A 20,715-nucleotide genomic window follows, 5' to 3' on the forward strand; every position below is an offset into this window, starting at 1 on the left:
GTTTATCTTCTTAAGATTAATCCCTAAGGCTCCAGCCCCTAATACTTCAACTTGGATTTTCCTTTGTTGGAAAATATATACTAATCTGATACAATACACAATGAAAAAAAGCATTGACTTTCAAGTCATAAAACCCAAGTCTACATCCCACCTGCAAAGCTTAGAACCCATGTAACTCTGGCAAGCCCCCTTACCAGCCTGGGGCTCATTTTCCTCATCTATGAAACATGGGGGCTGAACTAGGTGACCCCTGAGGTTTCTTTGGGTTTAAATTCATGATTGTGTAAGTGCTGGAGTCAGCACTGTGTTCAAAGTCATAACCAGTAATTTTTTTTTTGTATCAGGGACAAGTAGTATAAATTGTGTCCTCATATATCATTGCAGATCATGGTGGTAGATGGAAAAATATTTCCCTAGGGATGGATGACGTTCAGGGCAGAAGAAGCAGTCTACACTGCAACTGTCTTTTTCTACTAATTACTCTGGCCATTGAGGTTCAGAATAAACTTGTTTCCATGTTGCTAAAAAATTTAAAGGGCTTCCATATAATAAGGGGCAATAAATATGAATTAAGTACCTACTATGTGTCAGACCCTGGGTTAAGCATTAGGGATACAAATAAGATAAAAAATGGCAGTCAAGGACATCCTCCTCCTAAACTTTTGAGCTTATCTGACTATATGACCTCACAAGGCAGCTAAGTAGAGTGGCAGAGGGCTGGTCTTAGAATAAGGAAGATCTGAATTCAAATCTTGTCTCAGGCACTTCCTTAGCTAGCTGACATCCCATCTTGACAAATCACAATCTCTTAGCCTCAATTTCTTCACCTGTAAAGTGGAGATTAAAAAAAAAAAAACACCACCTCACAGAACTGTTGTGAAAATCAAATTACACACACACACACACACACACACACACACACACACACACACACATTGCTTAACTAGGAAACAGAGAGAAATTGTGATTTGGGGCAGTTTCCTCAAAACAGCAGATGAATGTCCCAAGTAGATCATGAAGAGTAAGTTGGTATGCAGTCAGCAAGATATACTGTAATGGGATTAACAGGGTATAATTTGGATCAGGTTTATAGCAAGGGCTAGAAAGTTCTACCGGGAGGATCAAGATGTAACAGGAAGAGTCTCCAAGTAGAGCTATTTAAGAAGAAATTTAATATAATAATAGTTTCTTTAAGCTGAAATAAACATTAATTTTTCTATTCTTCTTTAAGCCAGTATCCTAGCTAGCCTGACATTCCAATGATGTCTGAGTTTTATTGTTGTTGTTGTTTTTTATTTAAATAGCATTTTCCCCCTTTCAAAATATTTCCATGTATATCAAGTGATTCTACCTTTGCAGCTTCCATAGAGGACAGAAGGCTACTTGGGAAGGAAAAAAGACATAGTTTTAAGTCTTTCCACTGGTACAAACTAATTATGAGTTCATGTGTAAATAACTTAATCTCTAATACTCCAGACAACAACTACAACTATTAAGTTACAGATGAATTACCAGTTCTTGTTGGTGGAAATATTATTTAAAGGATTTCTCAAAATGTGTGGATATTTCAGCCTAGCCCATAGCAGGAGTTTAATCCCTGTTTATTCTTTGATTTATTGATTGATTACAGAAGGGAAGGGAGGATTTAATGAAGTACCTTTCATCTATTTGATGTATTATAATTGCAGGAAGTAAGGGGCAGGTAACAGACAGTAGAGGATAGTCCCCTTTTAGTTACATTTAGAGGCTTATATAAAGTACAGGTTACAGAAATAAGGGGGTGTAAGATTTTCTGCCATTTAGTCTTTGCTTGGCCACTTAGCATATAAAAGTAGCCAGATTTTTTTCCTCACAACAGGACAGTTGACCAAAAATACCATTATCATTTCTAAACCCAAAGTTTTTCTCTTGTTCTTCCTTACTACTTGAAGATAAACTTGGGTTATTATCAAAGCCTATGGCAGTAGAACTCAAGCCCTGAAAAGTTCTCCTTTAGGAGACTATTACAATTTAACAGAGAAGACAATGGATAAAAGGAAGCAGGAAAACGAAGTAGTGGGAAGGTTGTCAGAGAATACCAGGCTCAGACACATGATGGATATGATGGTAGAAGCTAATAGAGTCTAGCTCAAGAACCAGTTTAGCTCTTATAGAAAAAGTTCAATTGCCAGAAAATAGGCTGTAGGATGTTGTCTATGTCACCTCAAAATGACCTGCACTCTGGGGCATAAAAGGATCCAAAAGCACCAATGGAAGAAACATAAAATTTCTGAAATCTTGACAGGTACAACTTCTGTGATAGTAGTGGAAAGGTGTCATAATGATTGGGAGGGAAAAGGGGGTTGAAAGAAGATGTGATTTTTTTTTATTGTTGTTGAGGCAATTGGGGTTAAGTGACTTGTCCAGGATCACACAGCTAGGAAGTGTTATTTGTTTGAGGCCAAATTTGAACTCAGATCCTCCTGACTTCAGGACTGGGGCTCTATCCACTGCACCAACTAGCTGCCCCTGAAAATGTGATTTTTCTGAAGTCATGAAAATGGCCTCTTAAATATTATTAATCTTTAAAAAAAATAAACAAAAAACCCTCAGACTCATCTCTGCAGGAAATCCAAGAAAAATAAAGAAACCAAGCAGGAAGTGGAATATAATTATCAGTGTAATGAGCCAATGAGCCTTTAAATACAGGGTTCTTAACCCCCTTTTGTATTATGGACCCTTGGAGATGACTTCCTTGTGGTGAATGTTATTCTTTCATCTCAGAATAATGTTTTTAAATATATCAAATACAGAGAATTATAAAAGAAGCCAATTGTGTTGAAATACAGTTGTCAATTTTTTTTTAAATGCATAACTATATATGTATGGACCACAGATTGAGAATTTTTGCTTTGAAGAAAGACATTTTTGTTGCTATTCTCATTACAAATAAGAACATAAGAACAAAGACTTTTCCCAGAGCACTGTCTCCTGCCCTAAGAAATACTGATCTACATTCATCACCTCTACTGTATCCTCTTCAAAAAACAGCAGAGATGATAAAGGGGTGAAAGGTAGCTAAGGGGTATTTAAGAACTTGCCTCCTTCCTAGGCACCCAAACGGAGAACCTACTCTCCATTCTGACATAGCTTTTCCATTGATCTGCCAAAGGGCAACTGAATCATCCCCAATCGAGAGTGAGAGAGAGTGGACCTTCTCATAATACGGATCATAATTCTTGCTTCAGCTTATTTTTGACTTTGTTTTCCTATATGTCTTTGCCCAAAATTGTTGATTTAATTATATAGATAGCTTTCTCTCTTCAAAAATTTTAAAAACTATTTCAAATGTTGTTCAATTTGGCTTTCTGTCCTTGTTCTCTTTTAATCCTTACTTCCCTTAAAAAATGTTTATATGAAAATAGTTTCCTCCAATGATGCAATTGGGGATTTTAATTTTACTTGCTTTAAGGGAAAATAAGTAGCATCAAATATCCTCTATGAACTCCTTAATATAATCCATTCATTTTAAGGTGGGCACTTTAATTCTCCATTTTCTTCTCTTATTACTTAATGTCATATCTTATGTATATGTTCACATATTTGTAGTTAAAAATTTGACCCGTACCTTAAAAAAAAAAAAACTTTCAGAGATATTTCCTTGGCTAAGTAACTCCATTTTAAGACTTATTAAGGAAAATGTGTGCTCCAGATGGAAATTTTTGGTTCTAAAAGATTTTCTTTTAATGGCTTAAAAAAGGATATGTCTAACTCCTTGCTACTTCCAACTTGTTTCTTTATATCAGAACTGTATCTATGAATATTTTTACCTAATATAAACATAGTATAACCATTTTTATATTTTTGATAGGGTCAAGAAGTGACCTGATTAATATAACAGTTACAAAGTTTCTGAAATTTTGATTTTGGATCCAATTCTTCTGATTCCTAATCTGGTGCCTTTTCACTCTAACACACTGTCTAATAATAGAGATGTGGAAAATTAGGATTCTGGAGATAAAATGACCTGTTCAGGATTACATAGCTAATAAGATTTTTTCATGCATTTGACATGTAAATGATTGTCCCATGAAAGAAAGATACAACTTGTTTCTCTTTAACCCCAGTGGTTAGAATTTGGGAATAATAGAAGTTGAAGAGAAGCATATTTAAGCTTAAAATCAGGGGAAAGTGTCCAAATAATCAGAGCTACACAAATGTGAAAAGATTATATAATTATTATCTAAATGATTATCTAAATGACGAAATTTAGACTAACTGAAGAGATTTTAGATCACTCCCACCAAAGGTATACAAGCAAATGCTGGATGACTTTTGCTGGAGTATGGTATAAAGGGGATTCTTATTCAAGTTTGAGTGGGATTTGATGGTCTCTAGACCATCTGAAACTGAGATTTGAGGATTTTTTTTTTTCCTGTATCATGCTAACAAATAAAAAGAGTATAATGGAGAAATAGGACATAGACTTTCAAAGGTAGGGAGAGGGGGAGAAATTAGTCTAGCAGCATAGTAGAAAGGGAATTGAAAGGGAAAGGTGTTAGAAATAGCTGAAAAAGGAGCCAGATTGATTCTTGACTCTGAATGAATTGTGTAGGAAGGTGATCTCATGAAAACTAACTGTGCAGAGAGGTGAGTTCAGGAGCATGAGTTGTCAATCAGCATACATTCATTAAGTGCTTAGAATGTGCTAGATATTGTGCCAAGCACAGAGATTATAAAAAAAAGGCAAAAAAAAAAAAAAAAAAAAAAAAACTCTGTCCCTGCCATAGAAGACCTCACTTTGTAATGGGGAGACAGCATGTATATAATTACGTACATGTAAGAGAAAGTGAACAGGGAAGTAAATGGTGGAGGGAAGACACAAGATTGGAAGCTTGAAAGGGAAAGAGTGGGGAGAGATTTCCTGAAGTGAAGTGAGATTTGAGCTTTCTTGGATGAAGCAAAGGAAGCCAAAAGGTAGAGGTGATGAGGGAGAACATTTTAGGTCGGGGGAACAGCCACATGTTTGGTTGAAAAGTATAGCAAGTAGGTCTGTGTCGTTAGGGGCTTAGAAAGGGATGAAGTAGGAAAAGACAGACAGGGTGATAAGACTCCAGAGTTACTGTAGATCTTTGAAGGATACATAGGCAATATGTGCACCACCCCCAGGAAGAACTGGAGTGCCCCATCCCTTTGTGCCAGGGGAGCGGGGCAAAGCCCTACCTGTCCTTTACTAAGTACTGTTCTGTCTTACAAAATGAAAGTTGCTAAGTTTAGAAGGGACTAGTTGAGTGTGACAGAAAGGGAGTCAAAACAGAGGCACTGTTTCTAATCAAAGGACTAGGTGAGCAACTGGAAATGCCTGACAAGGGAAGATTGAGTATTTTCAATTTTTTTTCTTATTTACATAAATTAAATACTTAACTTCACTAGCAGTGCTATTTTTAGCACTACTAGTAGTACTACTACTATTAGTTTTTAAGTTATTATTTTGTAATATTATTAATATTAATTAACTATACTTGAGTTGATGCTTAGGAGAAAATGGTAGCAGACTATTTTGAAAACTGCCATAGAGATTGACATTTCTATGCAATCACTACTGATATTTATAAAGTGACTTAAATTTTGCTAAGCACTTTACATAAATTAACACCTTTGGGCTTCATGATTGATGTATGTAGCCCAGTTATTATTAGACTCATGTAACAAATGAAAAGGAAGACTGGGAAAAGTAAATGACTTGCCTTTTGTAACAAAGCTGGTTGATGTTGCAAGTGGAATTTGAACCCAGGTCTTTTGAGTCCTGGAATCCCACACTATCTATTTTGAATACTGCCTTTTATTATATGCTATACCACAGGTATCTTACCCAGTGATGACACCTTTTTTCCAAAACTGCCTCTAAATATGACAAAAATGGAAATATGATTAAAATGATTAAAGATGCATAATCTACATCAGATTTTTTGCTGTCTTGGGAAGAGGGGAGCTAAGAGAGGGAGGGAGAAAAAATTTGAAAAACTAATTCTTATAAAAATGAATGCTGAAAATTATCTTCACAGGTAATTGGAGAAATAAAATACTGTTGAGAAAATAGACAGCATCTTAAAAACCATGTGCATTTAGTACAGTGATATACATTTTTCTCTATACAAATTTGGATATTTATATGGCTCATAAGAGAAATTATAATCTTCGTCTTTTTTTAAGTACCAAAAGGTAAAGGTTTGAAACATGAAACACTACAGTGATATACATTTTTCTCTATACAAATTTGGATATTCATATGGCTCATAAGAGAAATTATAATCTTCGTCTTTTTTTAAGTAGCAAAAAGTAAAGGTTTGAAACATGAAACACCTCAGCCAAGTGGTAGTCTTGTGCTTAGGCTCTTCTCTCAGCATGATGAGGGTCAAGTCTTATCTCTGTCAAGCTTTTCGCCTGTGGCCTGATAGCAGCATGAGTGAATAATAACTCAGATACTTCTTGTTTCTAGTACTGTGCAGTTGGGTCTTTGAGGATATAGGTCAAAGAAAGGAATGATCATTTCACATTCATGCTCTCATTCTGCAAAATGGCACAATGGAGCATTCACTGGCTCTCAAAGGGGGAAGGGGGGGTCAGGTGAAGGGAGTCATAGCTTATTCTGGGCAGTGGGCCATATGGGCCAAGTGGTTAAGAAAGGTCTTGGGATGAGATTAGAATTTAGAGGGAACTTATTCTGCCATTGGCCTTCTGCTCCATTTTCAACCCCACTCATCTCTATCCTTACCAACTCAGACACAGGTCAGTTCTGCACACTGACTGCTGCTTCTACCCACCTATACCCATAAAAGTTTACAGGGTTCAGAGCTAGAAGGAAGGTTCAAGATCATCCAGTCCATTGCTTTTATTTTGCAAATAAAGTAAGACTCAGAAAATTGAATTAACTGACACAATCTTACACATGTAATGTCTTACACATGTAATGACTCAAAGAGCTAGCAATCATATCAGGTCTCCTGATGCCAAATCCCACTTAAAAGCTACCCACAATCATCAACATTTCAATAGATAAGAAAGGGAAAGAAGCTAGTAAAAAGAACTTTGTTTTAAGAAGTAAATAGGCAAAAGAGAGCCAAAGACAGAAAGAGAGGGAGGGAGGGAAAAAGAGAGGGGGGAATGAGATGAGGGAGAGAGTCAGAGGAAGTCAGAGAGTCAAAGAGAGAGAGAGAAAGAGAGAGAGAGAGAGACAGAGACAGAGACAGAGACAGAGACTGACAGAGACAGAGAGAAAGGAAGGGGAAAAAGAGAGAGAGAAGGAGGGAAGGGGGGGGTAGAGAGGGGGCTTAGGTACATAGGTAGTTATAATAGCATATGAAAGGATGATTTGAACAGAGCTGAAAATATCAGAAGGATGGGGGAAAAACAACTCTTAGACTTTAAGATGTCAAGGCAAGAAAATAATTCCCTAAAAATTAGAATTGAACAAATGGAAACAAATGACTCCATGAGACAACAAGAATCAGTCAAGCAAAACGAAAAAAAAATGAAAAAATATTTTAAAAATGTAAAATACCTAATTGGGAAAACAACTGACCTGGAAAATAGATCTAGGAGAGACAGTCTAAGAATTATTGAACTCCCTGAAATACATGATGAAAAAAAGAGCCTGGACACTACCTTTTAGGAAATCATCAAAGAGAACTGTTCAGCTATCAGGTAAAATGACCATTGAAAGAATTCACCAAATGCTTCCTGAAAGAGACCCCCAAATTAAAACCCCAAGGAAATTTGAGAACTCTTGGACCAAGGAAAAATATTACAAACAGCCAGAAAGAAACAATTCAAAAAGAGGAGCCACAATAAAGTTTACTTAGGACCTAGCAGCTTCCATTTTAAAGGATTGAAGGACCTGGAATTTAATATTCTGAAAGGTGAAGGAACTTGGAATGCAGCCAAGAATAAATTTCCCTGATAAACTGAGCATATTCTTTTAGGGAAGAAGATGGACATTCAACGAAACTGCTGAATTCCATTTATTTTTGATAAAAAGACAGAGCTAATCAAAAAATTTGACTTCAAACTATAGAACTCAAGAGAAGCATAAAAAGGTAAAAAGAAAAAAAAACTCTTGAGAACTGTATTTCTGTTATGGTTATGGTTATATTGAGAATTCATGTATAATCTGATTTTACTATTATAATATAAAAAAGAAACTAGAGATGGAAAGGGGATTGTAACAGAAAAAAGAGGGGAAAGTGGAGGTAAAATGAGGGAAATTACATCTCAAGAAGAGACAAAGAAAACATTTTAAATGAGGGGAAAAAAGAGAGGGTGACAGATATTTTATCAATCTTACTTTCATCAGATTTGGCCCAACGGAAAGAATATTAGATATATTTGGTTTCACCAAGAAACATCTCTCATCTTATAGAAAGGTGGGAGGAAAAAGGGAAAAAAGGGGAAGGGGTAGGCTAAATAGAAGGGAAAAGAGAAATATTAGGGGAAAGGTATAAGAAAGGGGGAGGGTCTCTAAAGGGGGAAGACCACTTGAGGCAAGTACTACTCATAAGTAAAATACTGGGTCGGAGAGAAAAGGGAAAAGGAAAGAGAAAAGTATAATTTGGGGTTAATGTAATAGCAGGAAATACAGAATCAGTAGTAAATATGAATGGGGTAAACTCTCCCATAAAATGAACGGATATCAGACTGGATTAAAAGCCAGAACCCTACAATATATTGTTTACAAGAAGCACATTTAAAGCAGAGAGATACATACAGAGTAAAGGTAAAAGCCTGGAGCATAATCTCTTATGTTTCAGGTGAAGTAAAAAAAAAGTGGCGGTAGCCATCTTGATCTCAGATCAAGCAAAAACAAAAATTGATCTAATTAGAAGAGATAAGAAAGGAAACTATATCTTGCTAAAGGGTACAATAGATAATAAAGCAATATCAATATTAAACATCTAAATCCATAAAGAAGTTAAGAGAGTTGCAAGAATAAATAGACAGCAAAACTATAATAATGGGGGCTCTCAACCTTGCTCTCTCAGAATTAGATAAATCAAATCACAAAATAAAGAGGTAAATAGAATACTAGAAAAACTAGATATGATAGATCTATCTTAGGAGAAAATTGAATGGAGACAGAAAGGAATAAATTTTCTTCTCAGCAGTTCATGGAACCTATACAAAAATTGACCATATATATAAACATAAAGACCTCAGAATCAAATACAGAAAGACAGAAATAGAAGATGCATTTTTTTCAGATCATGATGCAATAAAAATTACATTCAATGAAGGACCAGAAGAAAATAGACCAAAAAGAAATCGGAAACTAAATTATCCCATCCTAAAGAATGAATGAATGGGTAAAATTACAAATCATACATACAATCAATAATTTCATCCAAGAGAATGACAATAATGAGACAACATACCAAAATTTGTGGGATGCAGCCAAAGTGGTAATAAGGAGAAATTTTATATCTCTAGATGTTTACTTGCATAAAATAGAGAAAGAGAAGATCAATAAATTGGGCTTGCAACTAAAAAAGCTAGAAAAAGAACAAATTAAAAATCCCCAATCAAATACCAAACTTGAAATTCTAAAAATAAAAGGAGAGATCAATAAAATTGAGACTAAAAAAAACTATTGAATTAATTAATAAAACTAAGAGTTGGTTTTATGAAAATACTTTCAAAATAGATAAACCTTTAGTTAATTTGATTAGAAAAAGGAAAGAGGAAAAATTGTTAGTCTCAAAAATGAAAAGGGAGAATTATCCACCAATGAAGAGAAAACTAAAGTAATTATCAAGAGTTACTTTGCCCAACTTTATGCCAATAAATTTGACAACCAAGTGAATTGGAAATTGGAGGAATACCTACAAAAATATAGATTGCCCAAATTAACAGAAGAGGAAATAAATTACTTAAATAGTCCCATTTTAGAAAAAGAAATAGAACAAGCTATTAATCAACTCCCTAAGAAAAAATCCCCAGGATCACATGAATTTACATGTGAATTCTACCAAACATTTAAAGAACAATTATCTCCAATTTTATATAAACTATTTGAAAAAATAGGGAATGAATGACTCCTACCAAATTTCTTTTATGACACAGACATGGTACTGATACCTAAACCAGGTAGGATGAAAACAGAGAAAGAAAATTATAGACCAATCTCCATAATGAATATTGGTGCAAAAATCTTAAATAAAATATTAGCAAAGAGATTACAGATTATCATCCCCACAACCAAGTAGGATTTACACCAGGAATGCAGGGCTGGTTCAATATTAGGAAAATGGTTAGCATAATTGACTATATCAATAACCAAATTAACAACAAAAAAAAATGATTATCTCAATAGATGCAGAAAAAACATTTGATAAAGTCCAACACCCATTCCTATTTAAAACACTAGAGAGTATAGGAATAAATGGACTTTTTCTTAAAATAGTCAGTAGCATCTATTTAAAACTATCAGCAAGCATCATATGTAATAGGGATAAATTAAAACCATTCCCAATAAGAACAAGGGTGAAATTAGATTGCCCACTATCACTACTATTCAACATTGTATTAGAAATGCTGGCCTTGATAATAAGAGAAGAAAAAGAAATTAAAGGAATTAGAGTAGGCAATGAGGAAACCAAATCATCACTCTTTGCAGATGATGTGATGGTATACTTAGAGAACCCCAGAGATTCTACTAAAAAGCTATTAGAAATAATCCATAATTTTAGCAAAGTTGTAGGATAAAAATAAATCCACATAAATCATCAGCATTTTTATACATCATTAACAAACTCCAACAGCAAGAGATAAAGAGAAATTCCATTTAAAATAACTGTTAATAATATAAAATACTTGGGAATTTACCTGCCAAGGCAAAGTCGGGAACTATATGAGCAAAACTACAAAACACTTTCCACACAAATAAAATCAGATCTAAGCAATTGGAAAAATATCAAATGCTCACAGATAGGTCAAGCAAATACAATAAAGATGACAATATCCCCAAATTAATCTACTTATTTAGTGCTATACCAATCTAACTCCCAAAAAAACTATTTGCTGAACTAGAAAAAATAACAACAAAATTCATCTGGAGGAATAAAAAGTCAAGAACTTCAAAGGAATTAATGAAGAGAAAAGCAAATGAGAGTGACCTAGCTATAACAGATCTAAAACTATATTATAAAGCAGTGTTCATCAAAACCATTTGCTACTGGCTAAGAAAATAGAAAAGTTGATCAGTGGAATAGGTTAGGTTCACAGAACAAAATACCCAATGATTATAACAATCTAGTATTTGACAAACCCAAAGGCCCCACCTTTTGTGATAAGAATTCACTATTTGACAAAAACTGCTGGGAAAATTGGAAACTAGTATGGCAGAAAGTAGGCATAGACCCACACCTAACACCATATACCAAGATAAGGTCGAAATGGATTCATGATCTAGACATAAAGAATGATATTATAAACAAATTAGAAGAACACAGGATAGTTTACTGCTCAGATTTGTGGAGGAGGAAGGACTTTGCGACCAAAGAAGAACTAGAGATCATTATTGATCATAAAATAGATAATTTTGATTACATTAAGTTAAAAAGGTTTTGTATAAACAAAACTAATGCAGACAAAATCAGAAGGGAACCAATAAACTGGGAAAACATTTTTACATTCAAAGGATCTGATAAAGGCCTCATTTCTAAAATATATAGAGAATTGACTCAAATTTATAATAGTTCAAGCCATTCTCCAATTGATAAATGGTCAAAGGATATGAACGGACAATTTTCAAATGAAGAAATTGAAACTAAAAAAGGTGCTCCAAATCACTACTGAATAGAGAAATGCAAATTAAAATAACTCTGAGATATCACTACATACCTCTCAGATCTCAGAAAAGATAATGACAAGTGTTGGAGGGGATGTGGGAAAACTGAGACAATGATACATTGTTGGGGAAACTGTGAGCGGATTCAACCATTCTGGAGAGCAAAATAGGAACTCTGCTCAAAAAGATATCAAACTGTTCATACCCTTTGATCCAGCAGTGTTTCTAATTGGGATTATATCCCAAAGAGATTTTAAAGGAGGGAAAGGGACCCACAAGTGCAAAACTGTGGCAGCCTTTTTTGTAGTGGCAAGAAACTGGAAACTGAGTGGATGCCCATCAATTGGAGAATGGCTGAACAAATTATGGTATATATGTGTATGTGTGTGTGTGTATATATATGTATATATATATATATATATATGTGCACTATGGAATATTATTGCTCTTTAAGAAACAATCAGCAGGATAATTTCATCTACACAAGGTCTCAGTAGGAGTCTGGGACGAAGAAATGTCTAAATTTTGATTATCCACCATAAACTAAAGAGGAAACAATGGAGGGTACTGACTCTAAAGCAGAAAGGAATGTCAGACTGGAGAAGTTAGTTCCTTCTTTGGTTAGTAGGCGCCATATGAATACTTAAAAGACATGTGGTTGTCTTAATATAAGGAATTCTTTTCCTCCAAGGCTAATTGCAACCCATAGTGCTTTAGGCAAGTCCTGGTATGTTGCCTCTTGCATAGAGAGGATAAACCACTTGCCAATATTCAAACAATTAGTATCTCTCCCTTGTTTAAGGTTCAACCTCCTTTCTACTACAAACAGGGTACAGAGAAGTGGGGTATACTCTGACATGTGTTTGCCATGTTTTTAGTCTTTTTGTGTATAGCAATCCTGTATCAGAGCACTTTTTGTATTCAAAGGGAAGGAATTTGGCTGAAAATAAGTCAATTGTGTACGGTGCTGGGCCAAATTCTATTCTGGTGACACTAATTTATTTCTTACGGACTGACAAAATGAATAATGAATATGACACAGAGAGGGAAATTTAGATTTGGTTCCAGTTGCTTGAACAGGCATTTGGTAGTATGGGGTTAGTGGAGTGAGTGCTCCATTTGGTATTCAAAAACCTGGCCAAGAATCTTGGCTCTTCCACTTACATGGGTAGGTCACTTCTCTCACCCAGTTCTTTAATCTATAAAAAGGGTTCTCAATAACTTCTTAGAAAAATATATAAGCTAAAAGCCTGCAACTAATTTGTGTTTATCTTTCAATCCCCAATATACAAATAATTGGAAGCTATTGAGAAGACAAAAACTCTAACTGTGCTTTTTAATCGATAGGGAAAGATACCACCTTAAATAATTTCCAATAACTTACCTTCTACACAGGTGGTGTAATCACAAAAATTTGTTTGAAAAGATAAAAAACTTAGGTCACTTTGTTCAACTATCCTTTGATGATGTGAAATCATAAAGCAGAGGGAAGCATTCATCACTGATCTCTCAAAAAATTCAAATGGAATAGGAATTCTAAATTAATGGTGAGGTCTTCCATGAATTCCTATTTGTTGATTATGCTATGATTAATCTCTCAAATATTGTAAGGCCTCCTAAATAATATCCCAGTTCATCAAATCTGTTTTACTTAAATATCCATGCAGAAGAAAAGAACACTTCAATTACCCAAACTGTAACTTTTAGTTGGATATTCAAGCTAATGTGAAATTAAATAGATATTAGGAAGCAGTATGACTAGAAAAGGAGGTGAGGAAAAAAAATGCAGTGAAAATGAGAGAAAATCAATAGAAATTCTGCCTGTTTAACTTATACTCATACAATGATAAGAAGACCCTCGGCAAGTTGGATGGAATCCCTACATTAGTATAGAAGAATAGAATATAAAAAAAAGTTTCTTTTTTTTAAGCAAAATATTTGAAAAGGTCTTATATATTATGCTTATAGATGAGTAGAAAGATAGGCAGAGATAACAGTATGGTTTAATGGTGATAGACCTAGTTGCACAACCAGACCCCCAAAAGATTCACTTAGTAGCAAACAATAGTAAATGTCAACTTTCAAGGATACCCCTAATGGAACACCCCAAAGAATTTTTTCTTATTTGTTTGTTTCTGTTTTTTCTAAAACTTTCATCAGTGATATAGATTGACACCACAGTTGGGAGGGAATAATGTACTGTCAGTTTAGAGCTATGAGCCAAATCAGAGATGGAACTCTACTCTATAGAAATAATACTCTACACTTGAAATAAAAAAAAAATCAGCATATATATATAGGCTAGACAAGGGCTTTTTCTAACTTTTTCAACTCATGACCCTTTTTCACTGGAGAAATGCTTATGTGATTCTAGGTATATAAAATAGATGTACAAATCAAATATTTACTGATAGTAAATCTTAATTTTTTTACCCCCACATTCAATTATGAGACCCCATATGCAGTCAGAAGGTTAGGAGCTAGATTGTACTTGGAAGAAAGAAAATTATGGGTTTTAAGAAGCTTTTTTTTAGCTTAAATTTGCTCGATGAAAGCAACCAAATATGCTAATGTTGATGACAATGATAATAAAAATAATAATAACATTTATATAGCATTTGCTATGTGTCAAGCCCTGTGAAATGTTATATAAATATTTTCTCATTCAATCCTCATAACAACTCTGGGAGGAAGATGCTATTATTATCTCTATCATTACTATTCTAGGTCTGATCTGGAAAACTGTGTTCAGTTCTGGGCATCCCATTTTAGCAATGACATAGACAAGAAAGAACTAGCTCAGAAAAGGATAATCTAGATGCTGAGATGAATAAATTGGTTACATGAGTTGCAGAGGTTTAACCTGGAAAAGAGAAGATGAAGGGATGATATATAAAAGTCTTCAGTGAATGAATAAGCAAGAACTGTGATACTCACTGGATATACAGTCTAAGTGAGACAAACTCTGCTCTCAAGAAGTTTACACTGGAAGGAAGGGAAACATATAGAAGAGTGATAGGGAAAGGAATTAAGATTGGAAAGTCAAAAAGAAGATGCCAAAGGACAGTCAATTGACCTATCCAGAGGCAACTGTGTCATTGATTTGATTAGAATTCTTATGCTGCATAATTACAGCCAAATGCTCAGTTTCTCCCAGGCAAAGTCTTAAGTTGAAGGATAAAGTAGAAGAAAATGACTGGGGTGAAAATGAAGCTGGAAGCATTTTTCAGGTATAAATTCAATTAGAGACACCCTTATGTCATTTAATTAATCTGTGATTTGAATTGAATGATTGTCTTCACAGTGTTTTACAGATGGATGTCATAGTAAGAATTATCAGCTTTCAGAGTATTAGAGAAATGGGGAGTTTTTCAGGGAGGGACATAGCACATCATTTCCTCTGCACATTCACATGTCCCACCAGCATCAGCTTGATTCAAGATTCATCTGAGGATCATGTCTTTTTCTGATCCCCTTAACTATCAGAGCCTCTTCCCTTCTCAAATGGCTCTGTACTTAGCTGTATCATTGAACATATGGCATCCCTCCAATAGATTGTAACTTCCATGAGGGAAGTATCTGTTCTGTTTTCTCTAAGACCTTGCATGGTTTCATGCATCTGTTTGGTACATAATATCAATTGAATTGAATCTCATGCCCTTGTTTGTAGAGGAAGAAACTGAAATCCAGAAGGGAAAAGATGCTTATCCAAATGTCAAGGTAGACACTAAACCTCAGGGTCTTCTGACCCCCAAATCCAGGACTTTCAATTCTACTAAATTGCCAGATACATGTTCAAATAAGGAGCATAATGGAAATCTGCTCCCCATTGTAACATTTCGAGGGCCATCGAACATGAATCTGTAGAAAATGCATTTTTCTTCTGAGAGAGAATTTTGCTTTGCAAATAGCACTTTTCCCCCAAATTCCTTCCTTTTGAAGAGAAAATAGACCCTGGGGACAGGCTAGTCATAAAGAAAGAAGGTAACAACACAGCAAATAATTGCTGCATGTAGCAGAGTCCACCCTGCTTCAAGAAAACTTCAGGGAAGAAAGAGTGACTGGGCTTTATCTCAGATTTAGCCTTCCTTTATAACTCATCTTTTTTGTTAGAGGTCTGTCTCTTCCTGTAATTTCATTAAGTACCACATTTTCATACAAAAGCCTGACCCCACTGTTTCTAAAAATTATAGTCAAATCAAAATTCATCTCTTTCTGAAGAAGCTATTGGGAATGGAAAGCAATGGTCTCACTGTTTTTCAACACTCTTGGGCAGTGATTAATTATTGCAAAAATGAAGTGGAAATGACTATCTTTGTTCTATTGGGAAGGGGTAGTACATATCAAGGAGAACTCTATCAATAAGCAAGTATTTCTGAAGAGTATACTTTTGTGCAAATGATGATGATGTTGTTGTTGTTGCTTCAGTTCAGAGGATTAAACCCATATCTTGTATTCCAGTTCTGGGGCTGCTTTCTCATTTTTCTTTTTGAATAATGAGAGTTTAAACCCCACTGTGGTGTTAGCAACAGAGGCATCTGGTGCAGCTGATCATTTCTAATTTAATTTGTGCAATGAGCTGCCTGAAATCCTACCTTTTGTCCCTGCGCATCTGTTGTGATGTGGTCGGTTTCCCCATCCTCTATCTCCCCCATCTTCAAAAGATTGACGTCTATGGTACCAACAGCTTTTCCACCATCGGAAGATCTGAAACCAAAAACGAAAGATGAAATCCTCCTTCAGCCCCTAGAGTGCCCAGGAAAAGAAGCTTTCCTTGAGGAAACATTTTCTATGCAATCCATTTTGTAGGTTCTTTATGTTGCATTACAGTAATTTCTTATAAACATAAAATGAAGGCAACAATGGGATATTTTTCCCATAAAACTCCATTTAATGAAATGAACCATAGATGTATTAGGAGAAGTCACGGGTGAATAATCACACCTCATGAAGGTAAAATCATTTCATAAGTACCTATAATGTTAAGACCAAATGTTCTTAAATGGGTGCACAATCAGGCTATTAATAGCATAACAGTTTAGAATTTTTATTTTCTTTCCTTAAGGACTGCCTCCCAATTAACAACTACATGTAAGAAATATAAATAGTAAAACAGAGAAACTACAGAAAAAGCAAATCAGCAAAGAAATATTGAGTGGTGGAAATGACTGCTGAATTGGGCACCACTTTGGTCACTGCAGCCAAGTTACTTCCCCCCTCTCTGTTTTTTTCATATGCAAAATGTAGAGATTGGTATTGCTGGGTTTATACCTCCTCCTTAAGCTCCCAAGGCTCCCTTTTCCCTCCCAGCTAAGTACTTTTTTGTATATTCCCCTGACAATATTGAAGCCATTTTGTTGAGAATTCCCTCATCTCCTATGCTTCATCACACATCAACCAGAAATTTTCCATCATTCTCTCCACCTTCACTCATCTCAAATGAAAACATCTCATCTCATCCCCAAAGCTTATCCCAAACCATCCTGTCTTTTCCAGCAGACTGCCCTGGTACTCATTGTCCCCATTGCCTCACTAATCTTCAATCTCTTCCTGTCTACTGGTTGCCTATAAATATGACTCTGACTTCTCATCTCTCGTCCCTTTTTGTGGCTTGACCACTTGAGAAAACAATCTATAAGCAGCACCTCCATTCCATCTCCTCTTAATCTCCTATTAACTTTCTTCACTTGGGTTTATAACATAATCATTCAACTAAAACTGTTCTCTCCAAGTTTAAAAATGACTTCTTAATTGCTAAATCTAATGGTATTTTCTCAATCCTAATCTTTCTTGTTCTCTCAGCAGCCTTTAAGATAATTGGCCATCCTCTTTCTCCTAGATATTTTTTTCTCTTAAGGTTTTCTTAAAGTCTCTCACATAGGATACTTCATCTCCTGACTTCTAGAGTTTTGACTGGATGTTTCCTATGACTAGAATTGCCTTCATGCTCATCTCTGATTCTTGGCTTCTCTAGGCTTCCTTCAACTCCTCTTTCTATAAGAATCCTTTTCTAAGTATTTCTAAGGATTATTGTTGAATATTCCCAATGTTTTATGTGTGTATACACATACATATAAACATGAAAAAAATATAAGACAAAGAGAGAAAGAAGGAAAATAGACTGAGAAGATATTAGATATATAGATATTCTTGACTAATTCAAAGAGCCATCACAGAAATTTAGAATTTCTTAAACAATGATCTTTCTTATTCTTGTATTATCTATTCTTATTCTTTTTGTGTTGTGTGTGTATGAATGTGTGGGCATATACATAACGATTATAGTTATTTTATAGCTAATAATTACTATAATCAAGACACATATGTATACGTATGTTTGGATTATTGAATTATTTTCATGCTGTCTTCCCCATTTGATTATGAGTACCTTAAGAGTAAGAACTAATTTTTAACTTTCTTTGAATACCCAGAATTTATCACAGTGCTTAAAACACAGTAGGTGTTTAATGCATTTTAACTGATGTACAGAAAGGGCCATCAGAGAAGATTAAAGGTTTTATGTAATGATCTTTGTTAGTCTTCTTTGTATATTTAAGTTATTTTATGATTTATAATTTTAAAATATGAGGAAAAGGAACCCACATGTCCAAATGTACATGGCAATACTTTTATGGCAGCAAAAAACCTGAAAATAGTTTAACCATTAGTAGTATATAAATATAATTTATAATATATAATGCAAATACATACAGTAAATATGTAGCATTCAGAGAAGCTTAAGAATACCTGTATGAATTGCTGCACAGTGAGGCAAGCCAGATCAAAAAACAATGCACATAATGCCTATATTAATGCAAATAAATAAAAATAGCAATGAAAGCAAAAGAGAATAGTATTTATACATCACCTACTTTGTGCTTAGTACAATGCTAAGTGCTTTTTACAAATATCTCTTTTGATAGCCAATGAGGTGATACAAATGATCTAACATGGAAAACTCATTCTCGAGAAAGTGATTTATATTTATATAAAATTTTTTTATATATTTGTATTATATATATTATATTGTTGTATATATATATATATATATATATATATATTCTCTCTCCCCCCATTTATATATACACACACATACACACATATATATACATATCAATAGTCATATATACTATATATACATCACACACATATACATACATATATACACACTTGTATATATAATATATATGCATAAATATATACATATACACAGATCCATATTTATATATTATATACATACAAACATATTCCTGTATATATGTATGCATATGTATGTGATACACTCATGAATAAAATTTAGAATAGAGTAAAATACAATGAGGGATTTGAAATTTTAAGATCCCTTCCATCTTGACAATTATAAATAGAAATATTCCTTTTCTTCTTCATAAACCTCTTTTCAACATCCTCTGTTGACTCAGATTTTGCCTCAGACAAATAATTTCTAAACTCTCTTCTATAAAATTCTGTAATTCTCAACGATGTGTATCTTAAAAACTCTTACCAAACTAAAGAGTTATATGAGAATAGCCTCAAACATCAGGAATGTTATTTTTAATGCACTCTAGACTCCCTTTTGCAGAAAGCACAGCCCATCTATTGATACTGCTGGTAATATGGTAATTCAGAATAATAATAATAATAATAATATGCCTGACTCTAATGAAATCTTTTCCCCCTCCTTTTCAAATATTAATTTAAAATATTTTTTAAAGAGGATTCATTAACTTAGATTAAAAAACTTATATGTGAGTAATATTTTAAAGTTTACAAAGGATATGAGGTAGTGAATACCTTCGGCTTCTGAGTTAGGAAGAGCTGGGTTTAAACTCTTATCTTAGACACATAAGAGCTAAGTGATCTTGGACAAGCCACTTAAACTTTATTGACCTCCATCCCTCATCTGTAAAAAGAGGGGACTGGATTAAATGGACACTAAAGTCACTTCCAACTTACATGTATGATCCAATGAACTTTAGATATATTATTACATGAGATATTCTCATGATTACCCCTCAAAGTAGTTAACATTCCCATTTTACTGATTAGCAAGCTGAGACTTGTCCATACTCTCACATATGACATTGAAGGTGAGTTTTAAACACTATTCTTCCTAATTTCAAATCCCACACTCTACCTACCATAAAAAAGCTACTTTTCAAAAGCATATTAATTAAATGAAAAGCCAACCTAATAAGAAGTTACTCGATGATTAGAAGCTTTTTGTCCAAAAGCTTTCCAATTATAAATTTAAAAAAGCTTTAGAATTGTGTATTTAATGAAATTAAAAGGAGAGAATGAATATCCATGGCACTGCTCATATCACTGTAATAGAATGACTACACACAATGAAGGGGGAAAGGATTTGCTCATAAGGCAATATATTAAAATTCCTTTCTGATAAGAAATGGATGTCATGTTATTTGTTAATTTTAAATAATAATGCTGAACATAAATTGGGAATATTTAATGAAGAAAATGCAGATATTTGTCACATCTGTACTATGCACATTGGGGATGAAAGCTGGATCTAATACCCAAGTAAGCAAGATCCTTGAAGAAAGGATCTATCTCATATTTAGTTTGGCTTGATTTTGTTTTGTTTTTATATTCTCAGTAACTGTAATAGATCTTGCCTATAGTGGGCACTTAATGTGCTTGGTGACATATTGAAACGTAGCACTAGAAAAAGTCATGTCCAGAAGTCTGAGATGTCCTTAAGGATTTGTTAATCCTCTGCATAATATGTGAATTCAGGACTAGCTGGGACAAACTGGAATGTTTCATATTTATAATGGACAACTCAGTTCAAGGAGGTTTCTGAAACTACCCCAGTTTTGCATTCCAAATCCATTTCTTTAGTGATTTTTACACTGTGCATTGTAGATAAAGAA

At 34.3% G+C, this 20,715-nt stretch overlaps 1 protein-coding gene across 3 annotated transcripts in view; it reads right to left on the reverse strand.

Moving 5' to 3' along the window:
- INPP4B (inositol polyphosphate-4-phosphatase type II B) overlaps positions 1-20,715 on the reverse strand; it is a 767,278-nt gene that overhangs the window by 270,645 nt on the left and 475,918 nt on the right. For all 3 annotated transcript variants that reach the window (XM_031943193.1, XM_031943195.1, XM_031943194.1), the window contains exon 9: positions 16,417-16,528. In XM_031943193.1, the coding sequence (XP_031799053.1) occupies positions 16,417-16,528 (112 nt within the window). The remainder of the gene's footprint in view (positions 1-16,416; positions 16,529-20,715) is intronic.

The sequence above is a fragment of the Sarcophilus harrisii genome, chromosome 6, assembly GCF_902635505.1.
Source record: "Sarcophilus harrisii chromosome 6, mSarHar1.11, whole genome shotgun sequence".
Lineage (NCBI taxonomy): Eukaryota > Metazoa > Chordata > Mammalia > Dasyuromorphia > Dasyuridae > Sarcophilus > Sarcophilus harrisii.